At 35.4% G+C, this 18123-nt stretch overlaps 1 protein-coding gene across 3 annotated transcripts in view; it reads right to left on the bottom strand.

Annotated features, from left to right (window-relative positions):
* ITGAV (integrin subunit alpha V) overlaps nucleotides 1–18123 on the bottom strand; it is an 81454-nt gene that overhangs the window by 50838 nt on the left and 12493 nt on the right. For all 3 annotated transcript variants that reach the window (XM_079132979.1, XM_079132978.1, XM_079132980.1), the window contains 2 exons: nucleotides 4792–4883; nucleotides 1097–1211 (listed from right to left, as the gene is read on the bottom strand). In XM_079132979.1, the coding sequence (XP_078989105.1) occupies nucleotides 1097–1211; nucleotides 4792–4883 (207 nt within the window). Of the gene's footprint in view, nucleotides 1–1096; nucleotides 1212–4791; nucleotides 4884–18123 lie in introns of those variants that run through there.

The following is an 18123-nucleotide window of genomic DNA, read 5'->3' as shown; positions in this document are numbered from 1 at the left end:
AAATTTTAAACATCTTTTATTACAGAATACTGTTATAGTTATTCTACATTATTAGTAATTATTGTTGCTAGTTTCTTAGTGTGCCTAATTTATAACCTAAATTTTATCATAGGTATGTATAAAAAACATAGTAACACAAAGGATTTGTTTCTATCTGTGGTTTTGGACATCATGAAAAATTATTTCCCACAGACCAGGCATTCTAATCTTTTTTTAAAAAAATATTTTTTAGTTGTTGGTGGAACTTTATTTATTTATTTATTCATTTATTTGCAGTACTAAGAATCAAACCCAGTGCCTCACACATGCAAGGTAAGTGCTCTACCATTAAGCCACAACTCCAGCCTCTTGATCTTCTACTTTTATGCTTTTTGTAAAAACAGGATTTAGAGTAGCAGTCAATTCAACAAAAAGTAGGGGTGCAAAAAGACTGGAATGTCTGAGGGCAAAAAAGATGTGCAGTTTGGAAAAGCATAAGCAAAATTCTAAGTGTTTGAAATCGTGGTTAGTCACAACATTAATTTTGTTTGAAATTTCAACTAGTATTTGTTGAAAAGCATGAGAACTTCTACATCACCTGCTTTGGTGGCTAATTTACCTAAAAACTCTTGAGTTAGGATTGGGAATTCACACTTAAGACTCCTAAACTATAAAAACTGACATAGTTTTTATTTTTAGCATCATTATTAATCTACAGCAATGGTTCTCAAACTTTGGTATTCACCAAAATTACCTTATAAAGTTTATTAAAAATGCAGGTACTTTGGTCTGACCTATTCCTACTGAATTAAAATCTTTAGTTGTAGAGTCCCCCATCTCTGGTAGAGAGCTCAATTGAGCACCTTTTGATAAATCATAATTAAATTCCAGAGTTATAAAATCACATATTCATCATCACTAACAAAGATGAAAAGAGTTGTTAGAAACAATTTACTTACCTCATATTTGCAATTTCTCTCATTAGTATGTTGTTTTCATTTTACTCTCACAACCTGCATGTCTTATTCCACGTACACACCCACATTCGCACACTGATTTTCAACAAACTAGGCTCCCGCCCCTCTTATTAAAGGCTGGTACAATTTCCTGTACATACTTGACCTGCATGGAGCATACTCAACAGTCTTTGTTCCATCTTGAAGGAAGCAAGTTCCAACCGGCTCTCTCTCCTGCTTCAGCTCAGTCCTCCAGTGGTACAAGGGAGCACAGGCCTGAAACCAAAGGTTCAGTCTAAGATATAAAAAATCTCCAAAAAATTACAACATCACTTTCTAAGCCTTAATAAAAATTAAGCCAGGCACAGTGGTGCATGCCTATAATCCCAGTGACTTGGGAGGCTGAGGAAGTAGGATCAACAAGATCAAGGCCTGTCTGGGAAACTTAGCAAGATTCTGATTCAAAATAAAATAAAAAGTGCTGAGGATGTAGCTCAGTGGTAGAGTGCCCCTGGGTTCAATCTTAACTACTTTTAAAAAATTTTTTTGATCGAAATTAATCAGACATATTCTATCACAGTAGTAGATTATGCTTTTAAAAGCAATGTTTTTCTCATTTACTTCTGAAAGTCATATTTGTGGTCCAAATATGTGTGCTCAAAATAGTTAGAAAAGTTATTATTTCATATTTCTTTTTCTTTCTTTTTTTTTTCTGGTACTAGAGATTAAACCCAAAGTTACATAACCACTGAGCCACATCCCCAGCCCTTTTTTTTATTTTGAAACAGGGCCTCACTAAATTGCTGAGGCTGAACTCAAATTTGCAATCCTCCTGTCTCAGTATCACAAGCCATTGGGATTACAGGTGTGAATCACTAAGCCCAATGGTAACATATTTCTTGATGCTGTATGCTAATAAGCTAAAGGTCACAGACCAAATCAACTTTTGAACTCAATGTATTTAGGATACACCACTAAATTATACAGTAAATAGTTTACTAAGTAATTAGAAAAGGAATTTGCAGAGCTTATTTTATTTACTTTCCAAGTAAACTATGAACTTTTTGTTTTCAGAATTCTAATTTCAATGTCATAAAATAATGCATGTTTTAATGGCATCAAAATCTACCAAGAGCATTGACAATTCAATTTACTGAAAGTTTAATGGATTTTTATAATAATTTTTGAAGCAACGTGCTATCACAAACATTGTAGACTTCAACACTGGGTTATTTTATATCTACCCTGATAAAACTGTACAGTAGGAATTTTTACTTCTCTATATGTGATGCTCCAGAGTAGATGATTTGTTCCTTCTGCTTCTTTTTGTTTCCTTGCTCCTCTTTCTGCCTAGATGCCCCCTTCTGAACCCCATCCTTCATCTCCAAGGGTTAAAGTCCTGCTGAAAATTCTCGTCCCAAACAAATTTTCCCCAACACTCAATTATCATTTAAAAAACAAATGACACCCAGCAGCTTATCTCTAAATAAAATACAAAATTGGGCTGGGGATGTAGCTCAGTGGTTGAGTGCCCCTGAGTTCAATTCCCAGTACTCCAAAAAAAAAAAAGACAATAATAAATACTAAGCAGGTAATTAAAATAGGGAAGGACTCACCAAAGAAATGACATTAAAGCTGAAATATGAATAATGAAGAGGTAATTTTGAAAATCAACAAGATGACTATTATAAGCAGAGGACACACAAACACTAAGGTACAAACAGAAATGTCTCTATATATGGAATAAATAAATAGAAAGAATAGTGTGGGTAAAGTATGAAGATGGATTGGGAAGATGCCAAAGAGAAAGGCTAAAACCTGTTTGGGGAGAGGCGTATAAGACAGGACAAGCTTCTGACATTCACTCAGATATAGGAATAGCTAGGCTTGTTTGCTTGTTTGTGCTTTTTAAATTGTTCTATTTAGTTATGCAAGACAGCAGAATTCATTTCGATTCATTTTACACAAATGGAGTACAACTTTTCATATCTATGGTTGTACAAGATATAGAGTCACACCATTTGTGTAATCAGACGTGTACATAGGGTAATAATGTCTGTCTCATTCCACCAGCTTTCCTTCTCTGGCCCCTCCTCTCCCCTCATTTTCCTCTACAAAACCCAAAGTTCCTCCATTCTTCCCTTGTTCACCCCCACAACCCCATTATGTATCAGCATCCACTTATCAGAGAAAGTACTCAGCCTTTGGTTTTGGGGGATTGGCTTATCTTACTTGTTTGTGCTTTTTGATGAACGGCAACAGCTGTCCTATTTGGATCATTTTCATTTTGAGTAGTCTATTAGACATTCAAAAGGAAATGCCAAATAGTTTGAGTAGATGCCTTTAAAAATCTAGGGAGGGGCTGGGGACATAGCTCAGTTGGTAGAGTGCTTGCCTTGCAAGCACAAGGCCCTGGGTTCAATCCCCAGCACCAAAAAAAAAAAAAAATCTAGGGAGAACTAAGAGACAGATACAGATTTGGGGATTACAACATATAGTTTGTATTCATGGTCACAGGACATGATAGGCACCCCTAGGTAAAAGATATGGTTGGAGAAAACAAAGGGGTCCAGAACAGAGCTCAAGGACACCCCATCATTTAGGAACTGAGTAGAAGAGGAGCCATGAAAGCAGAATTCAAAGGAGTAGCCAAGAAAAAGAAAAATCAGGAAAGTATGGTGTCAGAGAAACCAAGAGAAGGAAAGTATTTTTAAAAGTTAGGAAGTGGGGGCAATGATGTTAAATGGTGTTAAGGGGCAAGAAAGATAAAAGTAAGTACAACTAGGAAAACACACACACACACACACGCAGGAAGCCATCCATGGCTTGTATGAGAACCAAGCATAGTTGAGCCATCAATCAGAGGATCTGGCCTCAGGAGCTCACAATTAATAATTGTTTGAGACCACCCGGGTCATGCGGTTATCCCATTAGTTCACCACTGAAGTTCAAATCCACCACTGGATGTGGGAGTGACCTGCTAGAGCCAAATGGTTTGCTTACCTCCTCCCCCAATCCTGTGTTTCTTGGAAGAAGCTCCTATTGGTCCCCTTTGATCTGTACCACCATAAATAAAGCAAGCTTGGGCTCCTTCCTTTGTTAGAGCCAGATCTTTCTGGATGGATCAATCGTCATGCCCCTGCTCTTAAGATAATTCTGTCTTCTATCATTATTTCTGATGAATAAATTTCATAGCTTTATTTCACAGCCAGTCCATCCCTCCAAGAGGAACCCTTTCCCTCGCCCACGCAGGACATGCCAGCAAGATGTGTGTGTGTGTGTGCGTGCGTGCGCGCGTGTGTGTGTATCGTGGACACATATGTGAAATGATGTACCAGTGGATTTCAGTGATCTGACAGTCAGTGTTGATCTTGGCCTTGCGTACCCATGCCTGATGGGAGTGGCTGGGAAGAGAAGGTAGGGTGCAGAAGTGAAGACTGGTACTGTAGAAAGCATTTTCAACAAGAAAAGGTGCACAGGAATGGGGCAGTAGCAGAAGAGAAGATGGGGAAGTAAAGAGAGGGCTGTTTGCTGTATTTTTAAAAAGAAGGAGCACTAGAACATCTCATTCATAAAAGGCACACGATTCCTAAACTTAACTAGACAGAAACAAACTGATGGGAGCTATCAAGTGGGGCATGAAAAACAAACAATGTAGGAACAAGGGCAGAAAAATCAGAAGCCTGGTGTCCTTAGAGGAGCAGCCTTTGATTCTGATCACAGCTATCTTATTTCATTACATTCTGTATGCTTGACAATGCTGAATTTTACTATTGGCTTGAAAACATCACACTTGTTATTGGTCTCCACATAAACTGATGCAACTCACCTCTGAGGCAATATCTCAAAGACTTACCAAAATTTTATCCTGTTTTGACCTCACAGATGCTCCAAACCACTGGTGGGACTTAAACTCCAATGGATCATCCTTGGCATAATCTCTATTGCCTAAAAATAGAATATTGTGAGAGATGAGAAACTAAATATATTGTTCTTAGTAGAAAGTTTATTTCTGTCCAGTCAGGTTTAGAAATGGTGTACCTTTGATTAATCAAATACTATATTGGCTATTCATCTCACATATGTTACACACATTAAGAACTTTCAACTACCCAGAAAAACAAGATCCATGATGACTTGTGTCTCAGGGTTGTTCTTAACCTCAGCAATGTGAAAAGTGATTATAAATGACATTTTCCAGTTACAAAATCATTGCATGATTAATTATTCAACAAAATACTAGTGATCGCTTTTTACATTGCCAAAAGTTCTTGCTGTGGCATAAGGATAATAAAGAAAAATCAAAGCTTCTGAAATTCTTTTGTATGACACAGTTTGTAAACAACAAGACTAAGATGAGGATCAATGACGGGATGAATCAAAAAGTTACAACCAGGAGATGTGATTTAGCTGGCAGGTAAAAGAGTCGCAGTTGACACACATATATTCAAACATTTCTATTTCAGTACCCCAATAGTGAAAAAGTTATCCCCAATTTGCCAGGAACTAATAGTGTAAAGCAAGATTAATTAACTGTAGATTAATTTTTAAATCCTTTCCTCAGAAACACCCTAGATCTAGTCAAGGAAAAATTTATGAAAGTTTATGCACAAAGTATTCTGAAGAGAAGTCAGGTTTGTTCCTCTTAAAGCTACTGTGATAATTCTTTATTAATATGTTTAAATAACTATATTGGACAGTTCAGCAGACAAATACCAACTTTTAAGAATGCCAGCCAACATGTAAATGTCATCAAGAGGTTTAGCACAACCACCACCCACCCAAGGGAGTGTAATTATTAACTAGTGGTTATGGTTGTAACTACTAAAATTACTATATAACTAATGGTTATTCAATTTCATTCTGAAGACTTAAGACTAACTGAAGAGTTATAAAAAATTAATGAGAATTTCAATAATACCAGGTATCATATAGATAAGGTGAAACTTGTAATATTATTCACTATATTATTCTTTTAGTTTTTTTCCTCTTCTGAAAAAAAAAGTGTGTCAGTCTCCAAAGGCCTCAAACTGGAATCTAAACTACCAGGTTTTTTGGTCAGTGATCACCAAGGTGCCCCTTAAAAGCAGAGAGAAGGAAGAGAAGAAATCACAGTAGATAGTATGCACCATTGCCATGAAAACCAAGTCTTCCCTGGGCTTGCCTCTGAAGCCTACACTCACGGTGTGGGGAATTGGCACGCAAGTAGCCTATTGACCACCCAATAGCATGTGTGCTCCCTTACATTCCTATCTTCCCACAGTTCAGTTAAGGGCATTTAACTAACTATTGCTCCTAAGCTAGAAGATGTAGCAGTTTCAATCGGTAAAGAGTGGACGCGAGTTCTCCATGTTTTCTCTCCCATTCATGAGGCCCTTAGAAAGAGAAAGTGCTAGATGGAAGCAGCCTCAGCCCAGGTCTTTGGGTCACCCAAAACCCCTATTAGAAAGGGACATGAGCAAGAAATAATCTCCTTTCTTTCTTCCTTTCATTCTTCTTTTTTTTTTTTTTTTTCAGTACTGAGGATAGAAAGTTCAAGCGTGCCAAGGAAGTACTCCACCACTGAGCTGTATCCCAGCCCTTTTTGTTTTTTACTTTATTTTGAGGCAGGATCTTGCTCAATTATTGAGCTGGTCTTGAACTTGTGATCCTCCTGCCTCAGTCTCCCATGCAGCTGGAACGATGGGGGTGTGCTACCACATGTGGCTAAGAAATAACCTTATTTATAAGTGACAGATTTGGTGCTATGTTTGTAATCACAATCGCAACGTTTTTACTGAAGTATGAACTAGCGCGGACTGTGTAATGTGTACTAGACATATAATGTTAATTATTCCAACAGGGTCTGAACTATAACCACAAAGAAGCTTAGCCCTTAAAAGAACTGGATTCAGCTGACAATATTTTAACAATTTTAATCAAAAATTCATTATTTACCAGTTACTTTGTTTGTTTACTCCAACACAAGATAACTATGTTCTCTCATTTTGTTTTGGGCTGTATTCTATTCTGTTTCTATTTTATTCTGTTTTATTCCACAAATAAAGGTATTTCCCCTTCACATCAATGAAGCAGAAGAAATAAGAGTAGGACTGCGAAAAAACAGCTGGTCTTAGAAGAGTCACCTCCAATTCACATGTATCTAAAGACAAAAAGCAACACGATAAACTCAGGTAACCTCATCAAGTTTAAAAAGGGAACTGAGTTTTAAATCAGTGTACCTGAACAAAAAGTAGTATTCTTACAACTGCCACTTCCTGCTTCTGTTTTTATTTAAAACACAGGCTTTTCGGCAAGATGAAACTCCTCAGATATCCAAGCAGAAGCAAGACTTTTTTAGAGTAAAAGAAATCACAGGTTGAATGGTTCAGACTAAGGTTCAAATGTGATTCAGGCTAAGGCTCCATATATTTTCTTACGCTCTAAAAGTTCCAATGAAAAGGCGTATGGTGCGATAGACCCAACATCACTCTATTCTTGCCTACAAGATAACTGGGATATATTCCTCAAAAATGTCACTATAAGAGCTCCCATATCTTTTTCCCCTTAACAATTCGTCAGTAATGATAAGCTGATGCCACCATTTTTACTGTGGTTTAGTAACCCATTACACAACCATACAATAGTTTAACCAATCCCCTGTACCTCTGAATTTGGGAATATTTCTGTTTTGATTTAAGAGACTGACATTCCCTCAAGTCACATCTATGTCCTCCTCCATTCTACACAAGACTTTCAGCAAAGCATATCATTCAAGTCTGAGGCATAGGTTCACTGCTAGATTAAGGTGGCACACCAAACAGAAGAGTGGATACATTTCTGTCACGTTTCCAAAGTATGCTTATTTTTATATGTAAGAGTTCCCTTCTCCTCAGTCTCCAGTCTGAAATAAGTCACGCTCAGTCTTACCAGCAGGCCTTTTGCCTGGAAAACTTTATTCTTTCCATTCTAGAGTCATAGCCTACCAGGAAATTCAGCTGTGGGTGTCCACTCGTGACCTCACTGCATGATGAAATGGTCATCTTCCTCTCAACATGTCTAACACGAGACATGATCATGAGAACTTGCAATTGCGGTGGATGAACTGCAGACTAGGGATGTGTCAGAAGTTACAGGGAAAAGGGACACAGCACAAATGAAAAATGCTTCCTAGTTTTTTCCTAGAAAAACTTATGCAAAGAAAGGAAAGAGTGGTTAATACGAACTCTTGTAGAGAGCTGTGTGTTGTTCATTGTGATTAGAAAGAAATGCCAAGAGGAGTCGTCAAGGGTGTTTGTGCCACACTGAGAAGGGGCTTTATGTGATTTTTGCGTGGCCTCTATGCTAAACCATTTTTCTTTAATTATTATATCACTGAAAATTTGGACAGAAGTTCCTGCTTTGCAAAATATTATTTAATTCTTTCCCAACCACTTTAAAAAATGGTCTCCATAAATGGTTTTCCAAACAAATGTACTTTTCTCTAAATGTGTATATAGTGGCACAAGATGCTACTGTACCTTGTCAAGTAGCTTGTGCTCATCACAGGTACCATGTTCTATTTTCTTTCTTTTTTTCTTTTTTTTTTTTTTCCTGTGGTGCTGGGGATTGAACCCAGGGCTTTGTGCTTGCGAGGCAAACACTTTAGCAACTGAGTTATATTCACAGCTCCATATTTTCTGTTTTTAAAAAAGATGTGTACAAAAGATCCCATGCGACAATGATTATTGACGTTTGTCTTTGTAGATATCAGGCTTAGCATAAGCTAGAAAATGTCATTAAAAATAAGTACAAATTTTATAATTATCTTTTTGATTTTATATGCATTCATGAGAATTGTGGAACAAAAAAATCCACAGTTCTTTCTATGTAGTAATTAATAAAAATGAAGGCATAAAGAGGTGAAAAGCATCAGAAAATGGGACTCTCTTTGATGAAAAAGTAAGTTGAGCCAGGCTTGGTGGTGCACGCCTATTATCCCTGTGTAGCACTGTGGTGGGCAGGGATGAATTTCAAAAGTAAACTTGGGGAGTTTGACTAAAACTTAAAAATGCTCAAAACCAATAGCCATGTTTTAAAGTAGCGTGTAGTTAAAATGTTTTCCATTACATCACCAAACAAAAGAAGTCAAACATAACTGGATATAATAATGCATTAGCACGCACTAGTACCCAAAGTTTATTCAACAGCCTTCAAAAGAGAAAAATACATAATGGGGGTGTGGAAGTGAGGGGAAGAGAAAAATGAAGGAACTTTAGATTACGTAGAGGGAAATGAGTGAGGGGAGGGGTGGGATATGAAAGATGGAATGAGACAGACATCATTACCCTATGTACACATATAATAACACGAACGGTATGAATCTACATTGTGTACAATCATAGAAATGAAAAGTTGTACCCCATTTGTGCACAATGAATCAAAATGCAGTCTGTAAACATTTTTTTAAATAAAAAAGGAAAAAAAAATACGTACACACACATTATCTACTGCTTTCAATGCCTCCAGATTCAACAGTCACAGCCTCAAATTAACATCTTTTCAAGAAGTTTGCTCAAAGGGAAGTTTTCCTTTACTAACCAGAATTTTCTTTTCAGATGTCTCCAAACATTTGACTCAACAGAAGCAGAAGTTTCCCTCAAAGGAAGTATGAACAGAATGGGTGGGACAAAGAAAAGGAAAAGCTCTCTCCAAACCAAACCCAGAAGTTCATTCATGACCTGCCTGAAAACTGGCAGCTATTCTGGGACACATGAGTGAAGTCAATATTTTGAGTCAGCCCTGAGGTCACCATTTCGGGTGATGCTGGAACTCCCTGGACTGCCTGAAGCGTGCCACCGCCCGGGAAAAGGAAAAAGGACAGACAACTGCAGAAGTTCCAGGGCTAGAAAAATATGCTTCTTCTGGCAACAACCAAGAAAGATCACAAAGACTGCCATGCAGAATTGCACACCACGTTGGAGGGCACTCCACACAGTGACATAAAGGAGAAGACGCTGCCCTGTAGAATATAAATTAACATGAGACTCTGTACTCTTGCTTTCAGAAATACAGAGGAAAGTGTTGCTAGAGAAACTTGGAATTAATTAGCAAGTAAATCACCAAAGATTTGAAAATGTAATGTCTATTTTCCCAGTTTTTGAAATTTTTGACTTGCATTTTGAGACTCCTATGACTAAATGCTTGAGGACAGAAGCAAATGAGAAGAGCAGACTGTCATAACTTTATTCTCTGCTTCCTTATTAGCAGTCAACTCTTCTCTTTTCCTCAGGATTTCAAAAGCTATTGTCAAACATCCAGCATTAATTTGGGTGAGAATTACACAGGGAATACTTATTTTTAAAACAAAATTACCTTGTTACCTTTGAGTATTTTTTTTTTCCTTCTTCCTCTTCTTCTTTTCATATGCCTAAAGAACATCCATCCTTTGGAACAAGAATATGTTACTCTTTTTGAAAAGGCCAAAGTGAAAAGAATGGCAAACCATTAAGGAAAGCAAGAGAGTAAACTTGTATTTAGATGCTAAATGTGGTTTAAGTCATTTGGTTTCCATTCATTACTATGAGTTCTATGATTAACAAAATTATTTACATCCTTAGGGAATTTGAAATTTTGCTAACAAAAAGACTATGAAAATAATGCCACCCCATATTAGTCCTTTAATAAAATAGATAATTTATAGACTTCCTCAAGCAGCGTTTTACCTTAGACATCACTTCTGCTCAATTGCACTTTCTAAAACAAATTTGCTTCAAAGAAAAATCTCCCAACAGAGCTTATTTATTTGTGTAAAACTTGACAGGTCTGAGAAAGAAGTCTCTTTGATCATACATTTAACAATAAGTCCTGGGTACTTCCTATGTCCAATGCTAGAAATATAGCAGTAAATAAGAAAGATGAGGTCTTTGCTTTTCAGTGGGGAGAAATGATAAATAATTACATAAGAAATAAGATATTTTCAAAGAGTTCAACAATGGTGCTGGGATAATTGAATATTTCTATGCAAAATGATTTATTTGGAATCCTACCTCAGAACAATACCAAAAAACAAAAAACAAAAAACAACCTAGATGAGATCTCAGACATTTTAAAATATTAGAGGTGAAACTATAAAAACTCTCTGAAGAGGGGCAGGGGTTGTGAGGCATTGAGTTCAATTATAAGCACCACATTAAAAAAAAATAAAGATATCATGTTCATCTACAACTAAAAATATTTTTTAAAGAACTCTTAGAAGAAAATAGAGGAATAAATCTTCATGACTTAGGTTAGACACTGGTTTAGGAAATCAAAAGCTTAGTGATTAAAAAAAAAAAAGGACTGACATATTGGATGACACCAAAATTAAAACTTACGGTGCTTCAAAAACACCATTAAAAAACTGAAAAGACAAGCCAGAGAACAGAAAAAAATACCTGGTTATTATACACTGGATAAAAGACTTCAATCCAGAGTAATAAAAACAAATATTTTTAAAAAATCACTTTTACTTATTAGAAAGTCTAATTAAAAATGGGCAAAGGACTAGAAGAATAGACATTTCTCTAACAGGAATATAATAACAAGCCCAAGAAAAGACAGTCAGCATTAATTAGTCAACAGATAAACACACACTAAAACCACAATGAAAAATGATTTCAAGGGCTGGGAATATAGCTCAGCTGGTAGAGTGTTTGCCTCACGTGCACAAGGCCCGAGGTTCAATCCACAGCATGACAAAAAATAAACAAGCAAATAAATAAATAAGACTTCACCCTCACCAGGATGGTTATTATAAAAAAGAGAAAGAACAAGCATCTCTAAGGAGGTAGAGAAAGTGGAACCCTAATACCTTGTCATGGGAAGGCAAAACAGTCCAATTAGTTTTGAAAACAGTTTGGCAGTTTTCAGAAAAGTTAAATGTAGATTACTATATGACCCAGCAATTTTACTTCTAGGTATCTATCTAAGAAAAATGAAAATATATACCCACACAGACTTGTACACAAATGTTTACAGTAGCACGATAGCGAAAAAAGTGCAAATAACCCATATGTACATCTACTACGGAATAAACAAAATATGTATCCATTAAACAAATACTATTCAGCAACAGAAAGAAGGGTAGGATGACTGGGTATTTTATAATTACACATATATATGAAATATAAAAAGAGGAAATAGAAGATTAATGTTGATTTGGGCTGAAGGTACAAATGGGGATAAACTAGGTCAGACTTCAGATTTCTTTTTAGGGAGATCAAAAACCCTGTGGTGTTATAAAACTTTATAAACACGATAAAATTCATTGAATTGTACACTTTATATAGGTGAATCTTATTGTAAATCATAACTATTAAAGCTGTTTTAAAAAGTGATAAATTTGTCAGAGAAAAAAGCAGCTGCAACACTGAACAAAAATGTATGTATATTATAAAGACCAATTTTCCAAATTAACAAAAAATAAAAAAGCTCTGGAGCTAGAGATGTAGCTGCGTGGCAGAGTGCTTGCCTGGCATGCTCCAGGCCCTGAGTTCTGTTCCCAGCAGCAGCAGCACCACCACCACCACCACCATACACACAAACACACACACACAGAAAAAAATTCAAAAAAGGTTATATTTGGTCTGGGCATATAGCTCTGTGGTAGGGCACTTGTGAAATTTCCACAATGCCCTGGATTCAATCCCCAGGACTGAAAAATAAGTAAATAAATAAACATATATATTAATAATATACTAGATCAAGGATAATACAAAAAAAAATAAGCATTTAAAAAAAAATCAAATTCACCAAAAGAACAGAAATGTAAATTAAACAAAATAACTGCTTCACTTGTCAGATTAAAAAAAAAAAATAGCATAAAATTTTGTTCAAAGATAGGTTGTATCAATATCTTCCTACTTGGGTAAATATATAACGAAGTCCTGAAAGCATATTCCTTTGACTTCTAAATTTCATATTTAGAAATTCATAAAAAATAATTTAAATATAAACTAAAACTAACCAGAACATCCAGCATGCTCAAAGTTTTGTTAAAAGTAGTAAGGAAGCAAAATGCCTAACATAATAGGAGACAGATTGAGTAAATTATGACTTTATGTATTATACTCACACACATATTATGGTTCCTAATTTCCTGAATAAAAGGATTTAGGTGATTTTTATTTTCTTTTTGTCTCTTAGTGTGTGTGGGCTTTTTTTTTTTCATATTCTCATCAATAGACACACATGATTTATATAACGTTTTAAAGATTTTGTTTTATTTTTATTTCTTTCTTTCTTTCTTTTTTTTTTTTTTTTTTTCAGTGTTGGGGATTGATCCCAGGGCCTTGTGCTTTATAGGCAAACACTCTACAAACTGAGCTATATCCCCAGTCCTAAAGAGTTTCTTAAAAAGCAGTTTGGAAATATATCATAAATCTTCACATGCAAAAGCTTAGTTAGGAGCCTCCGCATCCTCTCTTAATTAACTTTATGTTTATGTTTACATTTTCAATTCATACACATAAAGGAGTTTTAGTTCATAAAATTCAAGAACATTTCAATCGGAAAAGCTCTTCCTTGCCATGTTTAAGCATTAACCTTCCTAGGAACCTGATGAAAGGATGATTTTTTTATAAACTTCCAAAATGCTTTTAAATGCTCTTAAAAGCCTAACTATTTGATTTGCTTTATAAACATCAAAAGTGCTTTGAATTGCTCTAAAAGAATAACTACATTGACAAAGGCAAGAAACAAAGGTCCCTAAATCCAGTGTGTTTTAAATCACGAACTATAAAAAAATTCATCACATATATAGAGAGACAAATAGATATATTCTGAAATCATAATCCACAGACAAGAGAAAGTATAATTTACACAGAACTGTCCAAAAAATAGCCTTTTACATAAGATACAGCTCTCCTCCAGAAATAAATGAAAAGCATCAGAAAAGTGTATCCAGAACAAAACAGGACAAGGTTTGTTTCACTGGGATTGATATTTACTTATATAGTGAGTTATCACCACCACAGTGAACAGAGAATCAAAATCTCCCTCCTTCCTTCAGCAAGTCCATGGTTCCGCTACAATCCTGCACAAAGAATACAGGCTTTTGAAAGTACCCACTGCTTTATCAATGCTGGTTTGTTTTCTCCTACTGATGAGAAGGAAATGATCCTGAAAGCATCTAACATTTTAAAACAAAAACTTTACTGAAAATGTTCTTAAAAAAAATTAAATCCAATGTTAAGTGTTCAAGAATGGGTGAGTCAGATCAAAGACCAAAGTGTACAGCAAAGAAGTCATATTTTAAAGGATTGTGTGGGTTTAGTTTCGGTAAAACATTTAAAATGCTAAAATACTGACTGCAGGAGTGTTAGTGAATTAGTGGTAAAGAAACGGGGCTAAATGATTTCTGAGGTGCTTACCAGTTCTCCAACTACATATTTCAGGATCAGGGGATTACAGATTATATCAGGAGAAACATTTTCATTGAAAAAATCCTTAGTATAAATTTATGTTGTATTAACTAAAGAAGAGAGAGTATTTTTTTGTTGTTGTTAACTTTATAATTTACAGGACTGTTACAATAGTAGAAAAATGTAGACACAACTCTGGAAGACAGAAAATTCACCAAAAGGAGGAAGTTAAAGGGGGCTATTTTAGAGTCAGCCTGAGTGTTTTATTTGCAATGAGATGAAAACTATATGGCACAGAGACTAGAAAGTCACTTATTCTCTATTAAATACAAAGCCTAGTAATATGCAGAAAATACTCCACAGCTTCTTTCTTGACCAGAGAACTACCACTGCCAGGTCTGCCCAAAGCCTATAGCTGCACCCTTCTGAAGAAGTGGCTAAGTGTGGCAGTAAGATATTCCAGGTGAGAAGCATCTGACCTCTGACCTCCTGGGAAACAGGAGGTGATATTCACTCCACATCTGGAATATAGGAAGTAGGAGCTTCTCCTGTTTTTAAAAGACATATCTCATAAGCATCCCATTAGCCTGTATTTCAAAGCAAAGAGTTTTTGGAAGGGCCAGATAATACATGTTTTCCCTCCCCAGGGGACACTGGCAATCTATCTTTTTGGAAAATACAAATAATGGAGAAAATTTGGCAATGATCAGTCTGTTAATAACATCTGCTTCCTTTAGAAAAGGAAAATACACTGCAAGGGCAGGATTTTCCCAAATGTCACAACAATAGAGGTTAAAATGTAAGTCAATATATAATCCATTTAAGAATATCCACAATTATCTTTATGTCTTTCCTTTTCCTTAATTATTCACCTCCCCATAGTTTAGGTATAGGTCTGATATAAACTATCCTTTCTTTACATGTGTGGTGCTTCCTGCTTACAAACTATTGTCAAAAGACATGATTTCCTTTGTCTATTCAACAGGGTGAGAATGAAGGTTCTTTGACCAATAGCAAAACTGAAACTGGCAAACATAAGTCACTTGCTCAAAGTCACCTGAATCTGAGGCTGCATCTATGAATTCTAATTTGCAATCCTCAAAAACTACAGCTGCCAACAGAAAAAAGAACTGAAGAAGGAACAATGCCAGTTATGTAAGTACAGTTTTTGCCTGGAAGCAGCTTTCAGAATAACTAATGTCAATTAACAAGATATTTAAAATGGCCCTGTGGTGGTAGATAGAGTAATCCTCCACCTGCTGGCGGAGGTACCCAAATCCTAACTCCCAGAACCCTTCTCTTGATTAAGTGACATTACATGGTTAAAAAAAAAAGACTTTGATTAATTTTCTTAATCAAATTAAGAAACTTGAAATGGGAGATCATTCTGGATCATCTGGGTAGACCCAAGAGGGAGACAGACCAGTCCATGTTTGAATGACGCAGCACAAGAAAGAAAGACTCCAGAGTCACTGCTGGCCTTGATGATAGGAAGGGGCCACAAGCCACCAGTGACACCCATCTTGAACCTCTGACTTCTAGAACAGAAGAAAACAAATATGTGCTGTTTTCAGACATCTAAGGACTGGGGGTGTAGCTCAGTGGTAGAGCATGTGCTTTCCATGTGCAAGGCCCTGTGTTCAATTCTCAGCAACAAAAAAGAAAAAAACACACTGAGTTTGTGGTAACTTATGACAAAAACAATAGGAAACTAATACTAGCATAAAACAAAACTGAGATAATAGACTGCGCTAGTCTGCTACATGAATAGTGTCCATATTGTTTGACTGTTTTACGTAACAACCCAATATAGTTTTGGAATACATTTACTTTCAAAAACATATAGATCATTAATCCCTAAACTAAACCATATGCTGATTTTTGGCTTCGGTTCTGTTTCCATGTTCAAATTCAGATAAATTGTGATTTTCTACAAATAAGTCATTTTAGCCTAAAACAACAACAAAAAAAATCATACCCCAAAATGACCTTTTTATTTTTGCTAATTCTATAATGCCTCAAAATTCTAATTATTATGACTATTTTTTGGGAAAAAATCAGTTTTCAGACATTACATAGACCTTGGTTAAAAATCTACAAATTATGAGGATTTACTGGATGAAAGGGTTAAAATTCCAAGAAGGTAACTGCTGTTCCAAAGGCAAGTTGTGATATTTCAGTCACTGCATATGTAAAATAAGAAACCAGGTTTTTTTTCTTTTCTTTTTTCCTTTCCTTTTTTTTTTTTTTTCTGCATCCAAGTTGTAGTTTTGTTTACATAATATTTCAAGAAAATCAGAGAGAAAAAGAAAAACCCAGAAGATAAGTAGGTGGGAAGAGCTTGAAAGAAAACTAACATATAATATTTCAAAGCCAAATTTTACAAATCCAAACAATAATAAATTTTAGACCCAAGGTTTTCATTTTTTATGCTTGCTAAAGCATAAACATTATTCAGAAAGCAAAGCAGTAAGTAAGTTTGTCATCTTGGACTGAACTCTAGAGGTGGTAGCAGTGCCTAACAGTACATTTCTATTCATGAGTTGTTTTTTCTTAAGGATGCATACATGCATAAAAAATTCTAGAACAATAAATTGCTGTGATAAGAGACATTGTCTCTGAGTAGGTTGACAGAAGAATCCTGTTTTTCATCTTATACCCTTTGGACAAACTGAAATTTTTATTATCATGTGCATATTTTATTTTTTCAGTAAATACAAAAACATCTGAAGCCAAATTTCAAAAAACAACCAGCAATAAATTATCTTGCAATACACAAAAATCATATGCTATTGAAAACAGAAATATATCAAAACAGTTCATCTTATCAAAACTGAACTGTATTTCATTTTATAAATATTCATACTGTGTTAGAAGATAAATGCTCTGACCCATAATATTCTGAATAACAGATATTTTTCTATTTGTGTTAAAACCGCACCCGTTTTCAAACTCCTGAGGTTTTCCACATATTAGTCACATGAAAAAAAAGTTTAATTGCTGATAATTTCAGATGGAAAAGAACCAATGTGACTTGGTTCCTGTTAACAGGATTAATGACTGATCGTCATTTGGCATTCATCCCCCACATGGAATGGAACACACCACATCGTGATTCCTGTTTCACTGATATAATTCCCAGAAACAATATCTTAGAACCAGGAGGAAACAACAATGTAGAAAAAAAGGAATTAATTTTATTCAGGCTTATCTTAAAGTATTCTAATCAAAGCCAACAAATCAGAATCATTAAAAAATTATATAGAACTATTACACCAGGACTAGGGATAAGGTTTAGTGGTACAGCACTTGCTGAGGATTCAAACCCCAGCACCAAGGGGAAAAAAAAAGCAACTATTGCACTAGAATAAATGTCACATTATTTCTTTGAGGATTCACTAAATTCATATAAATATAAATATGTAAGCACACACATACATATATATATACAAACATACGTACACACACATTTATATATCAATATAAATGTACACAGAATTATGAATATTTATTTCATTGATATGAATTAAAACTTAAATTATGCAATTTTTCTCCTTATTACTATAATCCTGACACTGAAATTTTCCCCTGAAGATGAAATCATCCTGTTACCAGAAACACAACAGAATTCCCACTGAATTCTGAGTAAGAGAGATTTTTGTTTGTTTTAAGTCACCTAAATCAACGTGAATACAAAAGATTCCTCAACTGGTTTCTATAGCCCAAGGCTTGGATGAAGTCATGATCAGAAAGCTAATCTTCAACAATGATCAATGAGTCCTGCTTCAATCTGGCTGACAGAGAAATGACAAAAAGCTTTCTGGGTC

Source organism: Sciurus vulgaris (genome assembly GCF_902686455.1).
Source record: "Sciurus vulgaris genome assembly, chromosome: 3".
NCBI classification, from domain to species: Eukaryota; Metazoa; Chordata; class Mammalia; order Rodentia; family Sciuridae; genus Sciurus; species Sciurus vulgaris.
The sequence above is the reverse complement of the archived record's forward strand: the minus strand, read 5'-3'. Positions and strand labels throughout refer to the sequence as shown.